The following is a 24197-nucleotide window of genomic DNA, read 5'->3' as shown; positions in this document are numbered from 1 at the left end:
GATGGTGCAATTTTCAATAGGATTTCTTGACTTTCGGGGAATTCCACCCTCTATTTTTTCGAAAATCAGGCAAATTTTATCAGGCTCGTACACAAAAGCTACTGAAATCACAACAAAAGCTACTGAAGTGGCAACAAAGCACAACAAGCACACAAAACAAAAGTGTTTGTCTCGCAACACACTTCAACTTGCTTTTTAGTTCCGATGGTAGATTATTCGAAATACTCAGCCAAAATATGTCCTTCTTTTTCGAAACTTGAATGACCACCAAAGAAATAAAGGTTTGAAACAAGCAACAAGAATTCCCCAAAATTTTGACGATGGAAGATCCCTGAATCCTAAATTTGTTATTATCACGGACTTAAAAAAAACTCTATTTTAAGAGTAAATGTCATCTATCTCAAAACTACTGTTCATAGTTTTGGATAATCCTCCAAAGTCACTGTGACAAAATTATCTTAAATCTATCTCAAAACTCCATTCTAGAACAAGTCTATTCCAGAACTGCTTTTTTTAGTTGACATTGTAACGGTAAATGAAGAATAAAACATTCTAGTGAAAATGAAAAAAAATCAAAAGGACAGTTTCTGTTTCTTGTAAGAGAGTCCACTTTTCAGAAGTTTTCGTAAAATAAAACTTTTCTCCCATGAGAATTTCTTTCTGTTTAGATTAAAATTAGAAATGGTTGTTTTTCGACACTTCTTAAAGATCATCATCAATTTCAACACCAAACTATAATTTGGAGAAATGCCATTCTACAGAATTCCGTGGCCAGAACCCACATTGAAAAACAGTACTCTAACAAATAAAGGATTTCTCAGTTATAAGTATTCGGAAACATCGACAAAAAGCTTCGAGGCCGATAAGGGGCCGCGTCATATTTAGCTGATTTCGTAAGCACTGATTAGGGCTGGCGTAATTTCAGATATTAGATTACCAATGATAACTTACAATGAATTAGGAATTCTATAGAAAATGAGAATTATTTTGAAACTGGTGAGCAAAAAGAAATAGAAAAAATAGAGGCAGCAGCAATACAGTCATCCCATAAAGGACAAAATTAAAATCTTAAGTAAATACGAAGGCCAAGTTCCTTGATTAAATCACTGATCCTAGGATAATTTGCCTTCGTATTTCTTTCAGGTCTAGATTTTATCCTTTTTAAGATGCCTTTATTAATGCTGTTTCTATTTGGCTGTGGCAGACCCCTTTTTAGAGGCTTAGTTATCCTAGGGTCTGTTAAATGATTTGTTATTTAACTTTATTTTCTCGTTTGTCTTTCAGAGTCCTTCAAAACTGGTAAATTTTCGTGAAAAATAAAGGGAATTAAATAGATATTACTTTAAAAACAAAAAGCCATTAATTAGTCTGAGAAAACCAAAAGAAGTCTACCTGGACCTAGTTAACAAGGCCTATAAAAGTAACCACCCCCCCCCCAAAAAAAAAAAGAAAAAAAAACTAGATAAGATATAAATATGGCTAAAACCAGATAAAACAACAATTATTTCAAAAAGCCTATGACAAGATGAAGGTAGAGTCAAAGTCACTCCTTATGTCAAGTAGTCTTTATTTTCTCTTCTCCTGTCTTTTCTAATTACACTTGTATTTCAATGCGCGTTTTCTCTTCTAGAATGAGTAAAACTGGCATTGTTTACCACGAGGATATGATGAAACACGAATGCGAATGGGATACTACGCACCCAGAGTGTCCAGGAAGGTTCCAGTCTTGCCTAGATTTATTGAAAGAAAGTAACACTCTGAAAAAATGCCATGTCTTACCATCTCGAGAAGCTACTAACGAAGAAATCCTAAAAGTACATTCGCAAAGTCATTTGCAACTACTAGAAAATACGCAGGATGGAGTAGACAACTTGGAAGAATTTTCTTCTCATTATGATTCGGTGTATTTTAATGCTCATACTTCCCGAGCAGCAAAGCTGGCTGCTGGCTGTTCAGTCACGTTGGTCGAGGCAGTAATCCAAGAAAAAATAAAAAATGGAATTGCATTGGTACGACCACCGGGTCACCACGCTACTCACAACGAATTCGGTGGTTACAGCTTTTTGAACAATATAGCAATAGCAGCAAAAGTCGCTTTAGAAAGTTACGGACTCACTCGCATATTAATTGTAGACTGGGATATACACCACGGACAAGGAACACAAAGAGCATTTTATGAAGACCCAAGGGTTGTATATTTTTCAATTCACCGATATGAAAATGCAAAATTTTGGCCACATCTGAGAGAGTCTAATTACGACTATATTGGTAAGGGAGAAGGCACTGGATTTAACATCAATATTCCATTAAACAGCGTGGGCTGTGGAGATATGGACTATATTCATATATTTGAAGAAATACTTGAGCCAATAGCAAAGCAGTACATTCCTGAGCTCATTATAGTATCAGCTGGTTTTGACTCTGCATTAGGTGATCCCAAAGGACAGATGCAGGTTACACCCCAATGTTTTGCGTTGCTATGCCAAAAATTAATGAAAATAAGTGAAAATAAACTAGCTTTGATTCTGGAGGGTGGATACTGTATTAAAGCTCTTAGTCACTGTGTATTAGCTTCAATTAACACCCTCTTGAATTTCCCGCTTCCACCGTTGCCAGAACAAAAACAAAATGTTTCTCAAACTTTAAAAGATGTTTCAAAGAGGATAAAGGTGTTACTCAAAGATAATTGGAAGTTCGACGTATCTCCATTGAAGAGTCCGACAGAAATTGAAGAAATTGAGCTAAATGTTGCCAAGCACTGTCAAGATGGACCTCCATTTCCAACTAGAGATGATTATTGGCCACCAGTAAGCGAAACAACTATGAAGATGCTGGAAGAAGTCACAGAAAAACTAAGACAATACTATAAATTATGCAATAGCTATACAAACGAATGAGTCAGCAGACTAATAAAGTTAACAGAGGTAAATAGTACATTAGGTAAATATCATCTTTAGATTAAAACTCATCCAGAGAATCCTTCCGTTTAGCATTAAACATATATTTTGAGTCTTCAGAAGTATTCAAATCATCAACAGATACAGATATTAATCATAATGTAGAACTGGGTTTGGTTTTATTATACGTTTATTTGAATTAATTTTAAAACATATTTATAATATGTACACACAAAGGAATATAGATCCATGTTAGTGTTCATTTTTGAGCAGGCCGGTAATGTTACTTAAACGGAATAAAATAAAGTGCTTCGACCCGCAAATACCTTATAAAATGAGCATTGTACACGTGCATTTTCTCTTTAAAAAATAGCAACAGAAACAAAACCCTGCACTAAATTACATCGCATGGTGTAATCGCTCCTGAAGCCCAATGTTTGAGAATTCCATTTTATTTAATTTTCAGCTATTTTACCCGGCCCTTTTTGGCAAAGTTATGTTTCAATAAAAAGAAACGTAATATTCTTTATTGTCTTTAAACAACAAATAAAGATTATAAAAAGCTGCAAAGCAGAAAACACTGAAACAACCTAGGCAGCGCTACTAAAATTAGAGGTATGTATTCGAAATCAGTCTCTTGCATCATATCATTTTGGTTTCAAATGGATCGCCGTTTCACAACTAAGGATTTCGTGTTTTAAGCTGCTTCTCTGCAACTAAATTTTAAAATTAAAGAGTTTCAAATGTAGTAAGTAGTGATATTATTTCTGATGCACCTTAACCATGCTATGGAATTGTTTGATATAAGTAGGCCTAAAAACTTTGATACCTACGACCAAGAGCGTCAACGGGATTTTATTTTGGAGGGGGAACGCATCAAATAGCCTCAGAAAAATTGGTAAAAATTTTGAAATATAGAAGGTAATCGAAAATAAAATTGTAGAAACTTCAACATTCCGCAGGTGACTTTTCTGAACTATCTAAAATATCTTTTTAGAGCGAAATGCCTCGACAAACCGTTGAGATTTTTTTAACAGCCTAACAGGATATCTCGAAGAATTTATAAAGTTGAAAATAACAGCGAAAAGTCTAAAGGGTCTTTGTCAGAATCCTATGCGTTTCAACCGAACAAAATTCTTCGCAAGTTTTGAGCTGATATTTAAAAAAAAAATGGAGGGATTTAATCATTCTCTGACGAGGTTGATACATGGCTCAAGGAAATGAACTTTTTAACCAATCAAGACTTCTTGGTTAAATTTTAACAAAAGTAATAATAGATTTAAAAACAAGTTCTGCTTACCAGTGTAATGTATAATTTGCTATGGATCAATTATATACTATGAACCAAGGAGAGAATTGTTTTGCTACAGGATATCTTGATGAAAGAGACTCAGGGGCCAGACTTACAAAAAGAAAAAAACACACTGAAAAGAAAAAGAGCTATTTTTTCCCTCGAGTTTTTTCGTTCCCTCGAAAAAAGATGTTCCCTCGTCTGTTTTCCTGGAATTTTTGATCTTCACAGCGTTTAAGCTGCATCGAATAGAAAATGATTGTACATCATTAGTAATCACACCTTTTCCATACCCTTTTTTTATATCTGATCCCCATAAGAAAAATTCCAAACTAAAGTATTAATCCGAAAGCAAATACATACAATTAATTTTATTTCATAAAAGGTAAACAAACAAAATAACACATAAACTAAATTTTTCTAGATCACACATAACTTTCCTCATCAAAACTAAATTTTTTCCAAGCTAATTTCAATGCCTTTTCTGAACTGACTTTTCAACATGTAAGAGAACATAGGAAATTCTACTCCATAGTTTTCGGATTTTGAAGCTTTGGAGATGGTTTCATTCCTCATATGTACTGCTAACCAGCTGGTCCCCTGTGTCAAAACATCATAAAGTGAAATATTTGATTTACGAAACTTCTTCTTTGTCATCATTTCAACTTCTCTCTTACATTGATTTTCATAATCACATAAATCCTCGACAGAAAAACCAATTAAGGGCGCTATTATACCCAGTAATAAAGAATTTTTCTCACTGACAAATAAATTTGTAGCTTTCATTTTAATAATCTGCATGACGATGTCTAGAGTAGCTAAATAAATAGCAGAAGAATAGCTTTCACCGATAACATATCTTTTCAATGGCCTATTGAAAAACAACCCCATTCCAGCAGCACATTCTTCAAGAGCTGTACAACCATTTTTGCTTATTAAATTTACGTCAGCTTCACCTTCCAGAATACTGTCAATATGTCCTTCCAAGTTTCCTTCAAAACAAGCATGATGATGATGCAGGGATATGATTTGATTTTCCTCGATTCCAATCTTTTCATTACCATTCATCTTTTCCATTTTTTTAAAAATGGCGGCCTTATCATCAACCTTACCTGAACTATCGTTGTTCAAGTCCACTTTTTTAGCAACAAGTCCTAGTTTAGAACTTTCAGTAGATTGAAAGATATTTATTCTCTTCACTAATGCTTTCTTCTCTCCTATAGCACACGACACATCTCTGTCCTTTCCAAAGTTTCAGTTTTGTTTAGAACTTTATTTGATATGATAAATTGTTTCTTTGGAGTAACTTGTTTAACGAATATTGTCTAACTAATAAGAAATCACTGGGAACATTCAGTTTATGGAAGATGTGACGTCATTTCTGCCATGTAGCATACAGCTAGAATAGGTTTCTTTTTTTTGTGATGACGTCATCTAACATCCTTTTCCATTTTGTTAGAAGTTTTCCGATGACATCATGTAACATAAATTGGTTTTTCTCATGTTAGATAACCCCTTTGCGGACGTTTCAAGTTCCTATAAACAAAATTTCTTTTATCATGGGGTAATAAAGATGGCGAGCATCTAAAATTCACGTTTCATAACCCAACCCACACTCGCCAATCAAGAAGCTAACAGTAAAGGGGGTAAATTTTCATTTTAAAGTTTTTATAGTCAAATCCAATTTTGTACACGAATTATATTTTGTAAACTAAAAGTAAATATTGTCACAAAGTGTAGAAAAAGGGATAGTGGCATTTCTTGAGCGTCACACAGCTTTTCTTTTTTAAAGTGCAGTTTTGATAGATTTTATTCTTTCATTGGTGATCTTATGCAGACAAAAAAAAATTTAAAAAAATCAGAATAAAAATCCCTTGACATAATTTTCGTCATGTAATTACTTTTTGTTTGCCATGTATGGTCGAATGTATAATTTTATTTAATATTTTGACGAGAATGTGAAACTAAATATTATAGGGCTGATGGATGATTCAAAAAATAGGCACAGAGACCGAACTAACCCCCACAGAAAATATCCCCCCGGAAGTAAATTGGCTAAAGTAATTTAATCAGGGTTACCACAAGCCTGGCTCATGAAGGTGTGAAAAGTTTTGCTCCAGAAAGTGCCTTTGGTGTCGCTCTACTGACGAAGAAATCTTAAAAGTACATTTGCCAAGTCATTTGCTACTACTAGAAAATACGCAGGATGGAGTAGACAACTCGGAAGAATTTTCTTGTCATTATGATTCGGCGTATTTTAATGCTCATACTTCCCGAGCATCAAAGCTGGCTGTGTACATATATGTATATATATATATATATATATATATATATATATATATATATATATATATATATATATCTATATATATAAAAATAAGTTGTCTGTGTGTGGATCTGTGTGTGGATCAGGTGACGTCATGTTTGTCCGCATATGACGTCTGAATTATTTCACACTAATACAAAAGAAGAAAAAAACTAAAAAAGGTAAAAACTACAAAAAAAACTAAAAAGAAAAAAAAACTAAAAAAGCTAAAAAACTAAAAAAAAACTAAAAAAAGGTAAAAATCTAATAACTAAAAAAAAACTGAAAAAAATAAAAAAAGGCAAAAACTACAAAAAAATAAAAACTAATAAAAAAACTAAAAAAGCTAAAAAACTAAAAAACTAAAAAAAACTAAAAAAAGGTAAAAAACTAAAAAAAAATAAAAACTAAAAAAGAAAAAAACTAAAAAAAAGGAAAAAACTGAAAAATAAAAGAGAAAAAGAAAACTAAAAAAATATGAATAAATATATATAAAAATAAGTTGTTTGTGGGTTATGTCTGTCTGTCTGTCTGTCGAGTGACGTCGTGTTTGTCCGCATATGACGTCTGAATTATTTCACACTAATACAAAAGAAGAAAAAAAACTAAAAAAGGTAAAAACTACAAAAAAAAACTAAAAAGAAAAAAAAACTAAAAAAGCTAAAAAACTAAAAAAAACAAAAAAAAGGTAAAAAACTAAAAACTAAAAAAAACTGAAAAAACTAAAAAAAGGCAAAAACTAAAAAAAACTAAAAACTAATAAAAAAACTAAAAAAGCTAAAAAACTAAAAAAACTAAAAAACTAAAAAAAGGTAAAAAAAAACTAAAAACTAAAAAAGAAAAAACTAAAAAAAAGGAAAAAACTGAAAAATAAGAGAAAAAGAAAACTAAAAAAATATTAATTCTATATATATAAAAATAAGTTGTCTGTGTGTGGATCTGTGTGTGGATCAGGTGACGTCATGTTTGTCCGCATATGACGTCTGAATTATTTCACACTAATACAAAAGAAGAAAAAAACTAAAAAAGGTAAAAACTACAAAAAAAACTAAAAAGAAAAAAAAACTAAAAAAGCTAAAAAACTAAAAAAAACTAAAAAAAGGTAAAAATCTAATAACTAAAAAAAAACTGAAAAAAATAAAAAAAGGCAAAAACTACAAAAAAAATAAAAACTAATAAAAAAACTAAAAAAGCTAAAAAACTAAAAAAACTAAAAAAAAGGTAAAAAACTAAAAAAAACTAAAAACTAAAAAAGAAAAAAACTAAAAAAAGGAAAAAACTGAAAAATAAAAGAGAAAAAGAAAACTAAAAAAATATGAATAAATATATATAAAAATAAGTTGTTTGTGGGTTATGTCTGTCTGTCTGTCTGTCGAGTGACGTCGTGTTTGTCCGCATATGACGTCTGAATTATTTCACACTAATACAAAAGAAGAAAAAAAACTAAAAAAGGTAAAAACTACAAAAAAAAACTAAAAAGAAAAAAAACTAAAAAAGCTAAAAAACTAAAAAAAACTAAAAAAAGGTAAAAAACTAAAAACTAAAAAAGCTAAAAAACTAAAAAAACTAAAAAAACTAAAAAAAGGTAAAAAACAAAAAAAAACTAAAAACTAAAAAAGAAAAAACTAAAAAAAAGGAAAAAACTGAAAAATAAGAGAAAAAGAAAACTAAAAAAATATTAATAAATATAAAAAATATAAATATAAATATAATATAAATTAGCAATCAACAAAGCACCGAGACACAAATGACGACCGGGACACAGGGAGTATAAATGACGACCAGGACATAAGTAAAAAAAAAAAACAAAAAAAACTAAAAAAATGGTAAAAACTACAAAAAAACTAAAAACTAATAAAAAAACTAAAAAATCTAAAAATCTAAATAAACTAAAAAAGAAAAAAAAGAAAAAAGGAAAAAAATAAAGGAGAAAAACAAAACTAAAAAACGAATGTATATACAGACCGGGACACCGGGATACAAATGACGACCGGGACACAGGGAATATAAATGACGACCGGGAAACAGGGACACAACTACAATGGGGACGCCGGGGGGCACAGGGGGATATAAATGACGACCGGGACACCGGGACACAAGGAATATAAATGACGCCCGGGACAGTCAAAGAGAAATCACAGACTGGAACACCGGGACACAAATGACGACCGAGACACAGGGAATATAAATGACGACCGGGACACAGGGACATAACTACAAAGGGGACGCCGGGGTGCACAGGGGGATATATAAATGACGATGGCGACTCAGGGAATGGTCGATTAGCAATCACCATCAACAAAGCTCAAGGGCAATCATTAGAATCATGAGGTATAGATCTGAATACGGATTGTTTTCCCATGGACCATTATATGTTGCATGTTCAAGAGTCGGTAAACCTGACAATCTATTTATATGCACAGACAATGGGACAGCAAAGAATGTTGTATATTCGCAAGTTTTACGTAGTTAAAAACATATATATATATATATATATATATATATATATATATATATATATATATATATATATATATATATATATCTATATTCACAGGTGGGACATAGGGACACAACTACAATGGCGCGTAACTAATATGGCGCGTAACGACTTACGCGCGCGGGGGGGCTTGGGGGGGGCGCGAAGCACCCCCACCAACTAGGTGTTGGGGTGGCGCGAAGCGCCACCCCAACAGCTAGTATATATATATATATATATATATATATATATATATATATATATATATATATATATATATATATAATACCATTTGACTCTTTCTTCAGTGCTCCTTCCAGATATAATAATCATTACAATTGTGTCCCAGACCTCCCCCCTCCAATAAAGTCATATACTTAACAAGGCTACACAAAACATTGCCTATTTAGTGGCTTCACCATAATGTATTCTGATTATTTCTCATCAAGAGTTGGTTCAGGATGCCAAGTAAACTCAATCTAAAAAATAGGCTAACTTTGTCATAGCCTGTGGCTATATTTGGCACCACTAAGGTGACAGGAGGGGATGAGTCACAATTGGGATGGAAGCAATTGTTGAATTCAGAAAGGCCTATGAATAAAGAATCTAATTATATATTCCATGCTTTTCTATCTGATTTCTGTCCTAGGAACCTTAGCCAATTTTGGAATTTCGAGAGCATTGATAATTTTAGTTCGTGTAAACTACCCTTAAGCTGATGGCCTGTCCTCCCCATATAAAAGCTAAAACAATATCAAGAGATTCTATTGAAAGTATAACGGAAGTTAAGGAAAAGACCTGCCAAGAAGGGAAGAACGGGTGCTGCCATTGGAAATATCGGAATAAAAAAAAACTGATCTCACAAAAAAACAAACCAAAACAAAAAAAAAAAAAAACCAAAGAGATAGAAGTATTTTGAGGCCATATTTTTTAGAGGTTCCCCACCACCCCTTTGTGTGCAAGAGGATTCCTTCAAAATCAGCGGGAGAATGACACAAGTGTGCTAAGAAGCAGTGCGAGGGTATTGTTTAAAACTGTATAATACATTATATTTATGTTGTTTTTTTTCCAGAACACCAATCCGAAAATTCCTTCACATAGATCACTTTAAAAATATAAACAACAGAAACGTATGAAATAAGCATCATTATACTTCAATCTAATCAATTCATACAAAAGATTTAGATATCAAAACAAATACAAGAATGATATAAGCCCATCAAAAAAACATTTTCTGGTTTGATTTTGGCTGCAAATAATTCTTCATAAATGACTAATTTCTATATAAACGAACCAATTCTAGTATTTCTTCCGCTAGATTTTCTTGTTCTTCATCAATGCCCACAATCTGTAAAGATTATTAGAGAAATAATTCACTTACCCATTTAAAACAAGAATCAAACCATGAATAAAAGGAAAGAAAAATCGTGGAAAAAAGAAACTATAAATAAAATAAGTTTGAAAGTCTTAAAGCCTTTTCGGTTTCTTTTGGCAAATTCAGCTTACAGAAACTGATCCTACCATGTTTCGTATCATCCATATAGATTAATTGCCAAACGATATTTACTTGAAAACGGTTACTGAAAAATATACAAGAACTAGTTAAAACTATTCAAAAATAAGACGAAAGCTTTTTATTGACCAAAGTTACAAACAATAGAAAAAAGAGATGTGCCTAATTTCATTACAACAATGTTCATGATTTCGTTTCTCAGCAGTTTATGTCAGTGATCGAGGTAGACAAAAATAAAAAGAAGGGAGATGCATGAGAACTAACACGAGCCGATCATTCAACTAAACCGCCCTTTTATTAGACAAAAAGATAGACCTTGTGACTTTCTTATAGGTACTTGGCGGTTAAGGCAACCAAACTTTTAGGGCATCATCACACTATTATGGAAATTATGTCCATATTTACGAATATTATTTATGGCCATTATCATCAACGCGGGTTCTTGGCAAGCAGAATTTGATTATTTTAGTAAAAGATATCACGCACCTGCACTGCTTGTAATTTCTATTATAACTACTGTTGGTAATTTTATTCCACTTATAATATGTGCATAAAACCGGAAGGTTCCCACTGACAGATTTTAATTGAACCTAGATTGCAGTTGAGACCCAGATTATAAAAAAAACAGGTTTATTGACATTTATCATAATGAAAGAGAAAACAAGTTGATTGAAAACAGTAATACGTAAAACATAAAAAAAATCACTCGAATACGATACTACTTACAAATACTATCCATTTGTGCAAAAAAAATAAAATGCCTTTTAAACACTTGTAACTGGAAGAGTCAGCTGACTGTTCATGTCCTACCTTTATTTCTTCTTTAAAGCATACATCGTCGCATAGTGCTGACATTTAATTCTAGACATAAACAAGTCGTATAAATGGTTTAATAACATAGTTTTGACAGTTATACAGGCCAAGGCCAGCCATCTTATCTTAACATATTTCTTAAAGACAATCCTAATTATTTTCAAGAAATAATCATGATAGATTCATAAGTAATCCTGTTGTTGAAACCAATAGAAACCTAAAAATTTCACAGTCAATAAAGGATGAGCGGAAGACCGGTCTGTACCAAAGGCGATAGGGATGGCCTACACTATACCCATGCTTCCAAACAGTGGAGTCTTCTTTGTGGAAGAACTTTACAATGCGACAGAAAAGTACCAGTAGATCACACATGATTCGATCGAGGTCACATTCCGTCAAAACCAATCTTGGCATCTAGCGCAATCTTACAAATCCTAAACACCACGTTGCCGAAAGCCCAATAATTTCCTCCAAATTCATTCAAGTGAATTTCTTAGAGATCAAGAAATCGAATTAAGCAGGAATGGTGATCTTTGACTCGAGTAGAAACAGAGAAGTTGCCCATTTCCTGGTCCAAGTCTCCACGGCGTTATATAAACCTCATTTTATTGGTATTTGTTTTCTAATTATTTTTTTCTGGAGCAACCACCAAGATAGAATCCTATCCCACCATGCCAGAAAGATATTAAAAATTTTATTTGAAAAGTTTTCTCCATCCAGGCCGATCACACCTTTGTACAGTCCTGCATACGACCTGTTGCTAGAAATAGTATGGCTGGGGCTTCTAAAACTCTCTTTTTAGCCTTTCAGAGAATGAAGAATAGGGTCAGAAGGGTAGATACATCATTATCTTCTACAAGTACATTCACTCACGCAGAAGTTTTCTCTACTAGTGCTGCAGTTTCTCAAGTTGACAGTAAAAACAAGTGAACAAGACAAGAAAACAACCTAGTTTGGCGCTGCATATCTATTAGAGCCAACTTCCTTAGGCGTCAATCCATCAAACCCATCTGTTAATTCCTTCAAAGTTCTTTTGTTTTAAATCCTAACTTAAAATTCGAAGAGAAGACCTGCTCCATATTTTAATTTAATAAAGAAGTTTTTTTCATGTTTTTTTTAACCTATGCGTTTAAGCAATGAAAATGTCCTAAATATGTTTGTGTATCCACTTGGTAAAGCTTTCTTAAAAAATAAAATAAGAATTTTAATTCTACAATCAAAATATGTTTTATTTATTTTTTGCATTAATCCTCATTTTCAGGGAATATCCATTGAACGCACATATAATAAGATACTAAATTCTTCTGATCAAGTTTGATCAGAAATTACTAGATCAAAGACTTTACTAAATCTTAATTGATCAAGTTTGTTTCTGAGAGGCTTATTTACTATTTATTTTGTTACATCCTATTTTCCATAGTTTCTGCTTTGAGCGAAATAATAGCTCTGAGAATGGACGAAGATACTTTTCATTAATATTCTACACAATCCTAAAATTTATGGAACAGTTATGGAAGAAGCTAGGAAAGTATCTGCTAAGCTCGGTCGGAACCTCCAGGAATTCAGTCAGCAAGCTTCAGTACATCCGTTTGCATGTATGAGAGCAAATGACTGTCCAGGTTCCAGGAATCTCCCGAGTGGTACTTTAGTCAGGAGCAATAAAAGAGTAACTATAGCTTTTTTTCAAAAATGTCGCAAGGAATCTATATATATAAAAACAAGTTGTCTGTGGGTCTGTCGAGTGACGTCATGCCATCATGTCGTCATGAAGATAGTTGTCGTCATGTTTGTTATGGCGATGACGTCATTAAAGGTATTTAAGAAAATCGTTCAAAGACAAATTTTTAATTGTAAGAAGATCGTGGAGGGAAAAATGTTTAATTTTAAAATGAATGAAGAACCTACAATGGCAACAGCCGAGGAAGCTGCTCAAAGAGTCTATGCCAAAAAACTTGCGGCTGATAGAGAAAGTAAGAAAAGAAAGCGTGCCGAGGAATCACAAGAACAGCAAGAAAACAGGCTTGCGGCTGACAAAGTAAGAACAGAAAGCGTGCCGAGGAATCACAATATATATGTATATCTATCAGGAAAAGAGAAATCACCAATGCAACAGCACAAACACATAAAAAAACACATAAATCTATATATATATATATCTATATATATATAAACAAGTTGTCTGTGGGTCTGTCGAGTGACGTCATGTCATCATGTCGTCATGAAGTTAGTTGTCGTCATGTTTGTTATGACGATGACGTCATTAAAGGTATTTAAGAAAATCGTTCAAAGACAAATTTTTAATTGTAAGAGGATCGTGGACGGAAAAATGTTTAATTGTAAAATGACTGAATAACCTACAATGGCAACAGTCGAGGAAGCTGCTCAAAGAGTCTATGCCAAAAACTTGCGGCTGATAGAGAAAGTAAGAAAAGAAAGCGTGCCGAGGAATCACAAGAACAGCAAGAAAACAGGCTTGCGGCTGATAGAGAAAGCAAGAACAGAAAGCGTGCCGAGGAATCACAATATATATGTATATATATATATATATATATATATATATATATATATATATATATATATATATATATATATATATATATATATATATATATATATATATATATATATATATATATATATATATATATATATATATATATATATATCTATATATATAAAAATAAGTTGTTTGTCTGTCTGTCGACTGACGTCATGTTTGTGTGTCGACTGACGTCATGTTTGTCGACTGACGTCATTATAAGGATTGAGCTGTATGTCGTCATGAAGTTGTTTGTCGTCTGACGTCATGTTTGTCGACTAACGAAACTACAGACCGGGACACCGGGACACAAATGACGTGTTATGTCTGTTATAACGTAATAGAGGCAACAATCTTGACAGGGCCTTTTGAGGGTGAGGCTTTTCTTATTCCACGCATTCTCATGATTCCAATGGATCTGCCTTTTCAACCTAAAAGATTGCAATTCCCAATTTGATTAGCATATTTAGTTTTCAGTCCAGAACCACTAAAGCTATTATGTAAATATCAAAAATATTTATGTTGTCTGAGCAATAATTTTTAGTTTTTATTTCAAAATAGAAAATTACCTGACAATTTTAGAATTATATCTATCTATATATATAAAAATAAGTTGTCTGTCTGTGGATCAGGTGACGTCATGTTTCTGTGTCGACTGGCGTCATGATTTTAGTTGTCGTCATTTTTGCTATGACGGTGACGTCATTAAAGATATTTAAGACATATATGTTCACATAGAAATCTATTAATGTTTAAGTTTATAATGACTGATGAACTTACAATGGCAAAAGCCGATGAAGATGCTCAAAGAAGATCGTGGACGGAAAAATGTTTAAATGTAAAATGACTGAATAACCTACAATGGCAACAGCCGAGGAAGCTGCTCAAAGAGTCTATGCCAAAAAACTTGCTGCTGATAGAGAAAGTCAGAAAAGAAAGCGTGCCGAGGAATCAAAAGAACAGCAAGGAAACAGGCTTGAGGCTAAAGAACGCAAAACCGCGCAGTTAGATGAAGATCCACCTGGACAGCGAGAGTCAAAACATATCAAAACGGAAAATGCCTACCAGATTTTAGTTAAAAAAAACAAAGGTTCGGCGATATGTATTTCATAGTGAAGCTGAAAAATAAAGAAGAAAAAGAAAACTGAAAAAAGAAAAAATGTAAAAAACTAAAAAATACTAAAAAGAAAAAACACTCAAAGAGAAATTACAGACCGGGACACAAATGACGACCGGGACAGAGGGAATATAAATAACGACCGGGACACTCAAGGAGAAATTACAGACTGGGATACCGGGACACAAATGACGACCGGGACACAGGCAATATAAATGACGACCAGGACACAGGTATTTAAGAATATCGTTCAAAGACAAATTTTTAATTGTAAGAAGACCGTTGAAAGAGAAATTTCTAATTGTAAAATGACTGAAGAACCTACAATGGCAACACTCGAGGAAGCTGCTCAAAACGAATGTATTCACGCCGAAGTAGCTGAGTTGGTAAAGCGTTATGTTTCAGGTTCTAGGTCCAAGAGGCTCCAGGTTTGAACCTTGGCTTTAGCATTAATACAAAAGAAGAAAAAAACTAAAAAAGGTAAAAACTACAAAAAAACTAAAAAGAAAAAATATATATATATATTTATATATATCATCTTTTCCACGAAAATAATAATTTAGTGCTTCTGCTTAAAAACAGCAATCGAATTGATGCCTCCTGATACGCAACTATCAACAAAGTGGCAATCGTTGTGGTCGGTGATCAGTTCTTACCTCGAGATAATATTCTTTATAGACGAAACAATCAGTTGACAAGAATTGCTTAAACTCATCGATGCTACGATGCCCTACAATATCCTGACGAATATAAATGACGCCCGGGACACTCAAATAGAAATCACAGACTGGGACACCGGGACACAAATGACGACGGGGACACAGGGAATATAAATGACGACCCGGACACAGGGACACAACTACAACGGGGACGCCGGGGGGCACAGGGGGATATATAAATGACGACGGCAACAAAGGAAATGGTCGATTAGCAATCACCATCAACAAAGCTCAAGGGCAATCAATAGAATCATGAGGTATAGATCTGAATACGGATTGTTTTCCCATGGACCATTATGCGTTGCATGTTCAAGAGTCGGTAAACCTGACAATCTATTTATATGCAGAGACGATGGGACAGCAAAGAATGTTGTATATTCGCAAGTTTTACGTAGTTAAAAACATATATATATATATATATATATATATATATATATATATATATATATATATATATATATATATATATATATATATATACTAGCTGTTGGGGTGGCGCTTCGCGCCACCCCAACACCTAGTTGGTGGGGGCGCTTCGCGCCCCCCCCAAGCCCCCCCGCGCGCGTAAGTCGTTACGCGCCATAATAGTTACGCGCCATTGTAGTTGTGTCCCTATGTCCCACCTGTGAATATAGATATATATATATATATATATGGTTTTAACTACGTAAAACTTGCGAATATACAACATTCTTTGCTGTCCCATTGTCTTTGCATATAAATAGATTGTCAGGTTTACCGACTCTTGAACATGCAACATATAATGGTCCATGGGAAAACAATCTGTATTCAGATCTATACCTCATGATTCTAATGATTGCCCTTGAGCTTTGTTGATGGTGATTGCTAATCGACCATTCCCTGTCCCGGTGTCCCGGTCGTCATTTACATCCCCCTGTTTCCCCCGGTGTCCCCGTTGTAGTTGTGTCCCTGTGTCCCGGTCGTCATTTATATTCCCTGTGTCCCGGGTCCCGGTCATCATTTGTATCCCGGTGTCCCGGTCTGTATATACATTCGTTTTTTAGTTTTGTTTTTCTCCTTTATTTTTTTCCTTTTTTTTTCTTTTTTAGCTTATTTAGATTTTTAGATTTTTTAGTTTTTTTTATTAGTTTTTAGTTTTTATTTCTTTTTAGTTTTTTTGTCCCGGTCGTCATTTATATCCCCCTGTTTCCCCCGGTGTCCCCGTTGTAGTTGTGTCCCTGTGTCCCGGTCGTTATTTATATTCCCTGTGTCCCGGTCGTCATTTGTATCCCGGTGTACCGGTCTGTATATACATTCGTTTTTTAGTTTTGTTTTTCTCCTCTATTTTTTTCCTTTTTTTTTTCTTTTTTAGTTTATTTAGATTTTTAGATTTTTTAGTTTTTTTATTAGTTTTTAGTTTTTTTTTCTTTTTAGTTTTTTTGTAGTTTTTACCTTCTTTTTAGTTTTGTTAATTTTTTTTTTTACTTGTGTCCTGGTCGTCATTTATACTCCCTGTGTCCCGGTGCTTTGTTGATTGCTAATCGAACATTCCTTTTGTCCTGGTCGCTTTCTCTTTGAGTGTCGTCATTTATTTTTTTCTTTTTTAGTTCTTTTAGTTTTTACCTTTTTTAGTTTTTTTTTAGTTTTTAGTTTTTTTAGTTTTTTACCTTTTTTTAGTTTTTTTAGTTTTTTTAGTTTTTTAGCTTTTTTATTTTTTTTTATTAGTTTTTAGTTTTTTTGTAGTTTTTGCCTTTTTTTTAGTTTTTTTAGTTTTTTAGCTTTTTTATTAGTTTTTAGTTTTTTTTGTAGTTTTTGCCTTTTTTTAGTTTTTTTAGTTTTTTAGCTTTTTTATTTTTTTTATTAGTTTTTAGTTTTTTTTGTAGTTTTTGCCTTTTTTTAGTTTTTTCAGTTTTGACGTCACCTGATCCAGTTTTTTCAGGTGACGTCACCTGATCCACGATCCACAGATCCACAGACAACTTATTTTTATATATATAGATAGTTTTTTTTTTTTTACTTATGTCCTGGTCGTCATTTATACTCCCTGTGTCCCGGTGCTTTGTTGATTGCTAATCGAACATTCCTTTTGTCCTGGTCGCTTTCTCTTTGAGTGTCGTCATTTATTAGTTTTTTCCTTTTTTTTTAGTTTTTTATTGGTTTTTACCTTTATTTTAGCTTATTTTTCAGTTTTTTCCTTTTTTTTAGTTTTTTTTTATTTTTTATTTTTTTTAGTTTTTTACCTTTTTTTAGTTTTTTTAGTTTTTTTAGTTTTTTAGCTTTTTTACTTTTTTTATTAGTTTTTAGTTTTTTTTTGTAGTTTTTGCCTTTTTTTAGTTTTTTCAGTTTTTTTTTTAGTTTTTTATTGGTTTTTACCTTTATAGTTTTTTTAGTTTTTTAGCTTTTTTATTTTTTTTATTAGTTTTTAGTTTTTTTTGTAGTTTTTGCCTTTTTTTAGTTTTTTCAGTTTTGACGTCACCTAATCCAGTTTTTTCAGGTGACGTCACCTGACACATCCATCCATCCATCCACAGACAGACAACTTATTTTTATATAGATAGAATATATATATATATATATATATATATATATATATATATATATATATATATATATATATATATATTCACAGGTGGGACATAGGGACACAACTACAATGGCGCGTAACGACTTACGCGCGCGGGGGGGCTTGGGGGGTGTTGGGGTGGCGCGAAGCGCCACCCCAACAGCTAGTATATATATATATATGTACTATATAAATTTATATATAATCTATATCTATATACATAAAAATAAATTGTTTGTGTGTTATGTCTGTTACACTAAGTCTGTTACGCCAGATTATATCTTCTTTATATATATATATATATATATATAAATAAGTTGTATGTATTTTTGTGTTGAGGGTTTGCATATGACGTCTGAAAAATAAAGAAGAAAAAGAAAACAAACTAAAATGTAAAAACTGGGAATTGCATAAATATTTCGAAATATTTTCACAATAGATTAAAGTATTAAAACAGATACTTAAAATTTTGAGGTTTATTATAAATTGTTGAGCTTTATCAAGCTTGGCACGTGAAGAGGAATTTTTAGTATAGATCTTAAAATGACAGAAGAAACAGCCGAGGAAGCTGCTCAAATAGTTAATTCAAAGAGAAATTTTAGTATAAATCCTACAATGGCAGAAGAAACAGCCAAGGAATCTGCTCAAAGGGTTAAAGCCAAAAGGCTTGCGGCTAAAGAACGCGAAACCGCGCAGTTAGATGAAAATCCACCAGGACAGCGAGAGTCAAAACGTGTCAAAACTACGTATATATATATATATATATAAAAATAAGTTGTCTGTCTGTGTGTCTGTCTGTCTGTCAGGTGACGTCATGTTTCTGTGTTGACTGACGTCATGAAGTTAGTTGTCGTCATTTTTGCTTTGACGGTGATACAACATTAACAGCTTTTTTTTCGCTTTGCAAAAATGATTCTTTTGCAAAAAAACTGCTGTATACTGAAGTGCCTTCGTATTACACGTGGAATACTAAAAATAAAGTATTTGAACGTCGAAAACAGGGTAAGTCAGTCGACGGCCAACCTACCATCTTCAAAGATACCACGATAGGAAGACTCTACACCGTTCACCCCAATCAACATGAATGCTTCTTTCTACGCCTGCTTTTGGTGAATGTACCCGGTCCGACATCCTTTGAGTATTTGAGAACTGTAAACGGTACTATACATGACACTTACCGTAGTGCATGCCAAGCTCTGAATATACTGGAGAATGACCAACACTGGGATAACTGCATCAATGACGCGTGCGAAACGTCAACCCCAAGTCAAATTCGTGCATTGTTTGGCATCATTTTAACAACTTGCTCTCCATCAGCTCCTACAGAGTTATGGGAAAAATATAAGTAAAAAATGTCCGAAGATATACTCCATCGAAAACAGTTAGAGACGTCAGACATGACTTTTGATTTTAAATCAGAAATTTATAACTACACTCTAGTTATTATAGAAGATTTGTGCGTACGTATGGCAAACAAACCTCTTCAGGATTTGGGAATGCCTTCACCTAACCGTATCGCTGCTGTTTCGACATGTGTAGAATTGGATCGTGAACAAAGTTACAGTACGAGTGATCTATTGTCGTATGTACAAAATAACATTTCCAAGTTAACGTCGGAACAAAAAGACATTTATGATACGATAATGCATTGTGTCGATAACAACGTTGGAGAAATTTTCTTTTTGGATGCGCCAGGAGGTACTGGTAAAACATTTGTGATAAAACTGATTCTGGCATCAATTCGATCAAAAAAATGATATAGCGTTGGCAATTGCGTCGTCCGGAATAGCCGCAACATTGCTGCCTGGTGGAAGAACTGCTCATTCCGCTTTGAAATTGCCTCTGAATTTGCATTCTACAGAAACTCCCACGTGCAATATTTCCAAATCATCTGGGATGGGTAAAGTATTGCAGCAATGCAAACTTATTATTTGGGATGAGTGCACAATGGCACACAAAAAATCGCTCGAGGCTCTGGATCAATGCTTGAAAGATTTGAGAGGGAAGTCGAAACCCTTTGGCAGCACATTAATATTGCTTGCGGGAGATTTCAGGCAAACATTACCTATAATACCTAGATCAACTCCTGCAGACGAAATGAATGCTTGCCTGAAAAATTCTAATTTATGGGCACACGTAAAAATATTAAAATTAACTACAAATATGCGTGTCCGATTGCAAAACGATGACTCTGGTCAAACATTTTCAGATCAATTGCTGACAATTGGAAACGGAAAGCTCCCAGTAGACTCAATTTCAGGACGTATACAACTACCTGCTGATTTCTGTAATTTAGTGACGTCCAAAAATGAATTGATTGAAAAAGTATTTCCGAATATTCTAAAAAATTATAAAAATAATAAATGGCTAAGTGAAAGAGCGATTCTCGCGCCCAAAAATATAGACGTCCACGAAATCAACAATATTGTTTTGACCAAGATTCGAGACCAGGCAGTCCTTTACAAGTCAGTCGACACAGTTTTGGAACCAAATGAAGCGGTTAATTATCCATCTGAATTTTTAAATTCCATAGATCCTTCAGGGTTTCCACCACACGTGCTACAACTAAAAATAGGCGTACCAATAATACTTTTAAGAAATATCAACCCACCAAAGCTTTGCAATGGCACGCGATTAGTCTTAGTTTTATCTAGGTTCCTAAGAATTTGTTATCACAAGAGATAAGCCATTACGTAGAATCATTGTAAAGGTAGCAGACTAATTATTGCTGCAAAAGGTTTGGAACCTGAAGGCCTGAACAGACGACGAGTTTTCTAACACAATTTTAATAGATTGCGCGTATACATGATTTCGCAGAGTTTATGAGGGTCAGAAGTACATTGAAGCATGAAAAGATAGATATATAATGCTTATTTTGAAGAAAAGTTTTCAGATCAAAATGGAGATACCAAGATGGTATGGCAGATTATTAATGAGTTTACGGAAAATCAGCAATGTAGCTGGTCACCTTGCACTGACTTGAAAGGGTAAGCGAGATATGGAGAATAATTTCAGTCATTTTCATCAGCAAATCGACTCACCGAGTTGGAGAATGAAAAACCTAGAGGGGGAAAGGTTCTTATTCAGGAATTTATTTACTCATTTGGCGAAATCTGGAGTACTAGTTGGAAAAAATGCACAAATGATGAAGTGTTCAAAATAGTGGAAAGCGTACAATCGAATTGGAGAGGATAGGTAGCGTAAATCTAAAAAACGTTTAGGACTAAAACGATGAAAATACTCACGTGAAAATATTTACGTGAATATTCAAATGATGAAAATCATCAGCTTGTTGCCAGAAACGGAAACCTTTTCATTTGCTTTAAGGCAAGCTAAGTTTGTTCCACTCCATAAAGGAAGTAGAAGCTCAGATGCTGGAAAGTGGAGATAGACACACGAACCATAAACAGAAAAAAGGCACACAAAAGTGTGTCTTTTTACAGCTGAAAAGATTAGGAAGAGAAGAAAGAAAGATCTAAGATCTCAGAGTAGGACAAATTCTTCCCTCAATAAATACACCACTGTGCCACTCGGTTAACCAGTCATTCAAGCTCGGAATATTCCCTTAGCATCTCAAGTTGGCACGAGTGATAGCATTATTTTAAGGAGGTGACCGGGAGGACCCAGAGAACAATAGGTCTATATCTCTTCTGTCTGTTTTTTCTAAAATATTTAAAAAGGCTATGCTAAAGCGTCTGATGAGTTTCCTGGACGCGAAGAAGTTTTTTCATCGGTACCAGTTTGGTTTTCGGGAGAAGTGCTCAACAGAACACGTATGTGTTCTTCATTGTATGCTTCTTCATTTTGTACGACAGTTTTTTGACTTCGGCCTTATTCCTGCGGCAATATACGCCTGGTCAACATGAAGAACTCTTTGCATTCACCGTCGACAGCATCCTGGGGGCTGCAGCACCTGATGAATCATCCCTTATCCTCAAGCTGCAATAGACAGAAAACATATATCATTGGTTTGATGCAAATTTATTACCTTTGAATGTAAAAAAATCGTTTCTTATCATATTCTCCCGCACAGGCAAAAGCTGCCCTACAGTGACAGAGCTTCAAACATCTAAGACATCCATATTACGCCCAGCTGACCGGTTTGTTCGATTCCTTTGGGTAATTCTAGATGAAAACATATCTTTCAAGCGGCATAATGAGTCAATGAGATTAAAGATTTCTCGAGGCCTTGGAATTATTCGGAAGCTAAAGCGATTGTTTCCTTTCTCCATCCTTCGTCTATTATACTTCTCTCTTATTCACCCTTATTTATGTTACTCATCGTCAGTGTGAATGTCTACATTACCATCTTTACTTGCACCTTTACATAATCTCCAACTGAAATCAGCATAAGTCCTACAGTCTACCACCCATATTTCTGTTGAACTTCTGAAGATTAAAGATATTCATACATTACACCTCTCTTTCATTACGTTTCAATATTTCCGTGGAGACCTTCCATCAAGTTCTTCCGGGCTTCTTGAAATTGTTAGAAATGTTAGGCCTTATGAAACTAGGAATCAGGATAATGTGCTAGTACCATCCACCTCTGCAGTGCGCTCAGAGTTGGGTCTAATAGTTGCTGTCGGACGTGCCTGGAATTCCATTCCTGTTGGGATTCGATGGTCCTGTACCATAGGCTCCTTCAAGAAACAGTTGAAGAACTTTTTAATTAAAATAAATAAATTAAATTATAATATTGATTAGTTATTTATATTGATCAGTTGTTTAATTCTTTAGATGTATTTTTTAAATTAATTATTTAGATTGATTTAATAATTTAGGTTTGGGTGGTGTGAGTGTTGGGGCCTTGATGCATATTTTTTATTATTATTATTTTTTTTTTTTTTTTTAAGCAGGTGGTGCGGAGACCGGTTGTGATCGGGTGAGGATTGGTGAGTAGAATCTAAATATATTTTAAGTGGGAATGCATTTAATAGTTATTTATATTTTGTTTTGTTGTTTTTTCCCCAAATAACGGGCCATTGAGCCCTTTCGGATATTTTTGTTTATAAATGGACGGATATTGATAATAAAAGGAACTTGAAGCTCCCATAGTGACAGTTGTCAAGAATAGCTCTAAGACGCCTCGAAAACTAGAGGAAGATATGCCAGATGTTTGGCAGCGGAAGTATTTTAAGAAAATTCCAAAGCCCTATTTGGACGTAAAAAATGTCCAAACAACCCTGTCTGGTCATAAATATGTGGTCAGATAATACTGCCTAGGTTCACGATGGAAGACAGTTAAGAGGGTTACGTCAGGTTATACAGTTGCTGGGTTGCCACAAAAGAATTTTTAGCAGTAGTAGTAAAATCAAGCCGGCCTGGCTAAGTGGTTGGCGCGCTGGTTTGAGAGTTCTTTGTCCAAGGGGAACGTGTTCGATCCCAGGCGTAGCCAGCTATTTGGTTTGGGACAGGGGTCAGTGGCGTGACTCTGTAAGCTCAGCGAGAGTCGACCCAGCTCTGAATGGGTACATGGAAAATTCTGGGGAAGGTAAGCAGGAATGGTGTGTGAAAACACAGGGTGGTTGCCCCCCCCCATTGCACTTCCTGGCTGAAGGGCCACGAAACAGAGATCAGTACCAACGATTTGGATCTTAAGGGTCTAGTGCCGTCTTACTTACTTACTTAGTAGTAGAATCCGCTAGGGTACTAAGACGCACTAAATCACACCAGTCTAACCACTATTGATGCAAAGCTAGAAGCAATCAGAAATTCAAAGGCACAAATTTCCTTCTTTTATGTGAACATTGATTATTTTCATTTTTTTTTTCAAATTAGGAAGTATTACATTTAATTTAAATAGGAAAAAAGCATATAATTAAAACAAAAATAAAAGAAAAGCAATGCCTTACCAATGCAATTTGAGCTGAATTACTGGGTAAAAGGTTAACAATTTGTACTGTGTTCTCAACGCTTAGACCAAGACCCTCTAATTTCTTTTCAAGCGATTGAATTTGGTTATATTTCTCCGAACCACAGGCAGAATTATTTAAATAC

The 24197-nt window shown here is 33.9% G+C and overlaps 2 protein-coding genes across 4 annotated transcripts in view; one reads left to right on the top strand and one right to left on the bottom strand.

Moving 5' to 3' along the window:
* LOC136027132 (polyamine deacetylase HDAC10-like) overlaps positions 1-8317 on the top strand; it is a 30613-nt gene extending 22296 nt beyond the window's left edge. For all 3 annotated transcript variants that reach the window (XM_065704097.1, XM_065704096.1, XM_065704095.1), the window contains exon 2: positions 1631-8317. In XM_065704097.1, coding sequence (XP_065560169.1) covers positions 1632-2897 — 1266 coding nt within the window. In that variant the 5' untranslated portion in view covers position 1631 and the 3' untranslated portion in view covers positions 2898-8317. The remainder of the gene's footprint in view (positions 1-1630) is intronic.
* A 1786-nt stretch (positions 8318-10103) lies between these two features.
* The window catches only part of LOC136027133 (uncharacterized), a gene marked incomplete in the record, with an annotated part of 38768 nt that continues 24674 nt past the window's right edge, over positions 10104-24197 (bottom strand). Inside the window, 2 exon segments of the mRNA XM_065704098.1 lie at positions 10104-10320; positions 24053-24197. Coding sequence (XP_065560170.1) covers positions 10246-10320; positions 24053-24197 — 220 coding nt within the window.

Source organism: Artemia franciscana, chromosome 5 (assembly GCF_032884065.1).
Source record: "Artemia franciscana chromosome 5, ASM3288406v1, whole genome shotgun sequence".
NCBI lineage: Eukaryota > Metazoa > Arthropoda > Branchiopoda > Anostraca > Artemiidae > Artemia > Artemia franciscana.
Note: the sequence above shows the minus strand (reverse complement) of the source record. Positions and strands in the feature narration are given on the sequence as shown.